The sequence below is a fragment of the Gadus macrocephalus genome, chromosome 8 (genome assembly GCF_031168955.1).
Source record: "Gadus macrocephalus chromosome 8, ASM3116895v1".
NCBI lineage: Eukaryota > Metazoa > Chordata > Actinopteri > Gadiformes > Gadidae > Gadus > Gadus macrocephalus.
The window spans coordinates 15,452,010-15,457,215 of record NC_082389.1 but is presented as its reverse complement, the minus strand read 5'-3'; the positions used below and the strand labels follow the sequence as shown (position 1 = coordinate 15,457,215).

The window sequence follows — 5,206 nt, the reverse complement described above, 5'->3', positions numbered from 1 at the left end:
GCCTCTCTCTCTCTCTCTCTCTCTCTAGCCACAGGTGCTCTGGCACTCTGTTTATCCTTTGTATGCTGGGCGATTACCTCTGGGCATTCAACATCCAGCCCAAGGAGGAGGTGTACTGTACATCCACCTATACAGGGACACCATACAGGGGCATACAGTAGCAGCTATACAGGGACCCCAGCTACTCGACACACACATTAACACACACAAACACACACAAACACACATGCACCTACGCATGCACACACATTAAAATAGGCAAACATGCACGCACACAAACATACAGAAGCAAGTATGGAACTTCTCGGGCATTAGTGAGATTTGATGGTATTGTGCTCTGACCCACACCTCCCCCCTCAGTTTAATCTGTACTTACCCAGGCCCAGGCAGGAAACACGCAGGCCAGATTTCCCCAGGTTCCTGAAACAACACACACATACATTGCAGTGTTCTTGTGAGCATACAGTGGATGATATTTTTCAGTGTTATTCCTTCAGAATGAAGAGAGAATGCCTGGAAACTACAGACTCTTAATACAATACCAATATATATTAAAAAATGTGTTCTTTTTCTATATATCTCATTACGTTACATTCCATTTCGTTAGCCTCATCATGAACAATTCATTATTATTAAGATGACGGAGAGCAAAGTTGATTTGATTTCTTTTGTCTGAGGATTAGCATTGTATGTGCATTAGCATACCCTAATTGAACCATATCTTTGTGCTCGTTCTCCCTGTCGTGAATCAGTGTGAGTTCAGGGAGAGGAGCTCTGATTCACTTTCAGTAAATTCATTAATGAGCGAGTGTTCAGGCGTCTAGCTGAGCGCACACCTGCAACCAAACTAATTCAGGGTTTCTCTCTCTGTCTTTCCCTCGCTAAATTACAGCTTCTCATTGTTCCTGCCTCCTTTAGGGCAGTCATCGGGGAACCAGTTGCTCCCGTGGTACATAGCAGTTATTGTCTTCCCCATTAAAAGCAGACAGGAAAAGTAGCACTCCCTCCGTCTCTGAAGGCTCCCTTAAATCATAACAGTGTCTCCCCATCCTGGATCTCATGCCCATGGTTCACACTTTCTCACACACTCTTTAACTTTATTTCGGCTGGTTTCACATCCTCTGCTCTTCAGTAACTATGATGCTTTTTTTTTTCATGGTACAGTTTAAGTGTTGTATTTATTGATTGCCGCTTTCCCTCCAGCACTGCGCTCTTAGTTAAACAAGTCAATACTAGTCATTGCTTTGGTTGTTGTTGTTGAAACTTTAAAAATGTTTTTAAAGGTGCTATGAAAATACAGTTGACTATTTCTTATATGATTATGGTTTACTTTCATTGCTATAAGCCAAAAGCTTTATTCACCATGCGGCCATCTTTGTTCCCTCCGCATTCAGCTCCCCCACCCAGCTTATGCTGGGAACCAAGATTGCCACTATTTGGTCTTTGGTGTTTAAGGCCCAAAGCAATTGCAAACCTTGCCTAAGTGGATCAACCAAAACAGATAACTCTGGAACCCTGCGAGTTCCCCCCCCCCCTCTGCCTCCCACAAAATGGAGCAGCGAGGAGCGCCGCGTGCCCTCACGGTTCATTTTCCATCTCATCTCACCCAGCTGAACCGCATTAACACCTCCCAGTGCTCGTTAGCGTCGCTATGGGACAACTCAGCCCAGATAGCGCAAGACTCCTGGTTCACCCCCCTGCCTCTGCCTCTCCCCCCCCCCCCCGCCCAATAACCACCACGGGTCAATCGCTGCTGAGGAGGAACGCAGAGCCGCTTGCTAACCCATCCCCAGTCTGGTTCCAGAGGAGCACAGGGGCCAGAAGGAGGGAGCCCTGCATGGCCTGCCTGCTGCCAGCCTCATGTTGTGTTGTGGGTGTGTGCGTTACTGTGTCAATCTGGTTATGCTTGTTTGTGGGTGGGTGTGTGTGTTCATGTGTTTCTGCACGTGTGTACGCCTGCGTACTATGTGTGTCTGTTTCTGGCTATGATTGTCGGTTTGTGGGTGCTGTCAGTGTTAGGGTCCTTCTTTACTCAAACAAGAACCGTTTACAAAGAGATGTAATCACACCCACAACAGTGGTGGTGGTACACCAGGAGATGGTTGGTGTGTTTGGTGGCAGTGGAGGTGTCGTCACACCCTGTGGTGAGGGCGGCTATACAGGCGAGAGACAGAGTACACACAACGGCGCCGGGTGAGGCCTTCTCCCAGAATGCATCAGTGCTCTGCGGTGTGGGGGATGAGGGATTCAGATTCAGACACTTTGGTACGAGAAAAAAGATTGGTTTGTTTTTTGGTGATGATACCATGGCCATATGGTTAACGCTTGCCTGCATACAAAGACACACGCACAAACAGACCAAACCCATACACACACACACACACACGCACACTCACACACACACACACACACGCACACTCACAAAAACACACACACACACGCACACACACGTACACTCTCACACACACACACACACACACACACACACACTCACAAATAACATACACACACATACACACCGAAACCAATGCACACACAAACACACACACACACACACACACACACACACACACACACACACACACACACACACACACACACACACACACACACACACACACACACACACACACACACACACCTACAAACCTACCCGAAGTGAATCAACCAAAAGAGGTAACTTTTATTAGCACAACACCCGGACAGAAGAGCTTATACTGGGCACTGGGAAACAAAATGGCAGTTCCTTCAGGACCGGGTATTTCTATCCCCCTTCTGCTGCCGCTTCAGCCGACACAACTCTGACACTACATTAACTCCACAACAACAAATGAGGCCATGAGAACGCCGGGAGCGGTTACCTTTGGACAGGCTACTAATGGCCCATCCCAGCCCAGACTCAGGTAGATGAATATGAGTCCAGGCGATCTGATGGCGCTCACAGCCAATTCGACTCCAGACACCAGTCCTCGTCGCTCCCACATCCCTCAGCCCCACGCACCCATGGGCTGTCCACCCAAGGCCAGGGGAAAACGGTTTGTTTTTCTAGAAAAATGAACGCATGATGGCTGCAATTAGTTAGCGCTGACGGTCCCCGGGGGCCGGTTCTCCGCTGGGATCGGTCCAGGGGGACGTGGTGGAAGCAGTGCATTATTAATAAGGTGTCAGTGGCGCGGCAGGAGACACGGTAAGAGATGTGCCTTAGCTGGAGCCGTCCAAGCTCTGAGGGAGGGTCTGAAGACATGCTGGGTAGCTTATTTTTTCCTCGGATGAATTATGGATCAGTGCTGGGGCTTCTGAACCAGCTAAGAGTAGAGGTCCAGGAGTAGGGGAGCTTCGTTCGCCGTTGGCATAACTGTTGTGGCATTGTGTGAGAGTGTATGTCATGTTTACCGTTTAATACTTGTGTTTGCTGAATTAATCTTGTTCTAACACTTTAACACTTTGTTTTAACACAATTTATGTTTGCTGAATTAATCTTGTTTTAAACACCCTCTGATTAACGTCCACCTCTGGGTAACTAAACTGATCAATTATTTCTGTTCCACAGAGAAACTGTACATCTATAGTTCACAAACTCTACCACTGTCTGCACTCTACCACGGCTTCCACATAGCAACTGTACATTTATAGTTCACAAACACTTTTTTGATATTTGCACTGTGGCAGCATTGGTCAAACGTGAATTATTATGTTTGTGTCCATATTGTGGCAGCAGGGCAAAAAGGCAGAGAGGAAGTAAGTCAAAGCACTAATGATTCTGTTGTGGCTGTTGTTGTTCTGGAGATAAACAAGAATATCTCGGCTCCTTTTAACCACGGTGATGTGTTTATGTGTGCGTACGTGCATCGGTGTGTGTTTTTGTGTACATGTGACGATATGAGCGTATCTGTGCCCGAAAAAAAAAAACGGATGCAACCAAAAATAATGTGAATCTGAGCTTGCTTGTCTTCTGCTAAGAAAAAAATCTGTAAATTGAACGAACCAAGGAAGTCGAGGGAACGGAAAGGTCACGCGGTCTGCGCCCACGCTGGCTAACAGCACGCCGGCACACAGGACAGGCTTCTCTCATGCTCGGCTGGCACCCAGCCCTCCCAGCGTCCGCGGCGGAGACACGGATGAGTCACTAGAAGACGCCCACCCTCGCGCAAACCGGTCGCCGCTCAGCCTCCGCCGCCGTTGCGTCTTTATCGGCCGACTCCTAGTGGCTTCGCTCCACCTGCCCCATAGTAGCAGAGGCATCAGAGGAACGTATGGCTGATTTCACGTACTGGTTTACAGTGTCAACACCTCTCGTTGTAGTGGTAATCTGTCTATTTTATTTGTTAATTGTTTTTATTTGCTTTATCCCTCCTCACACACAGACACCCTTATTGTTGTTGTTTTTTCGGAAAGTATACACTCTGCAGAGGACTGTCGATAAAAAATCGGAAACCGTGGCCAACGACCGTGTGCTGTTAGACGGAGGGCCACAGATAATACTCAACTTCTGAAAGGGAAGTAATCAACCCGCCCAGTGGAGCAGGAGGTGGAGCTAGGAGGAGATAAAGTAAAGGGAATTACGTTCCCGAACAGGGAGCGTAAAAGGAACCGCAGATTAACTAATCGGGAAGAGTAACAGGCCGACAAATAAAATCACTGACGAAGCCTGAAGTCCCCATAGGGGAGTCTTGAGAAAATGTTGTTGACAAGGAATAGCAGGAGGCAGGAGAGAGGGGAGGGAGAGGAAGTGATAAAGAGGGAGGAGAGATGGGAGAGGAAAGAGAACCAAAGAGAAGAAGTAGAAGAAGTGTAGAGAGAGAGAGAGAGAGAGAGAGAGAGAGAGAGAGAGAGAGAGAGAGAGAGAGCAAGAGAGAGAGAGAGAGAGAATAAGCCACCCCAGTCTAAAGAGATCAAACATCCTCCAGACATAGAGCGTTCTTTATGACTGAGAAATTGGAATGGGAAATGACAGCTGCTTCAGCAGTGTTCTGAAGACGGTGCAAGCATGCGTGTGCGTGTGTGTCTCTGTGTGTGTGTGTTTATGTGTAATGTTTCTGTGGTTGTGTGTGTGCATGTGCACGATAGAGATTGCATATGTTGGAGCCCAGACTTCTTTCTCACTGGGATTCATCTATACATGGGATACATGGGATTCATGTATCATTTTGTATTGTAAGACACAAACACACACACACAAAATCCCACCATGAGTAAGCATCAATAT

General features: G+C 47.5%; 1 protein-coding gene across 1 annotated transcript in view; it reads right to left on the bottom strand.

Moving 5' to 3' along the window:
- kcnab1b (potassium voltage-gated channel subfamily A regulatory beta subunit 1b) overlaps positions 1-5,206 on the bottom strand; it is a 30,673-nt gene that overhangs the window by 7,343 nt on the left and 18,124 nt on the right. Inside the window, 1 exon segment of the mRNA XM_060058888.1 lies at positions 349-420. Within this exon segment, the coding sequence (XP_059914871.1) occupies positions 349-420 (72 nt within the window).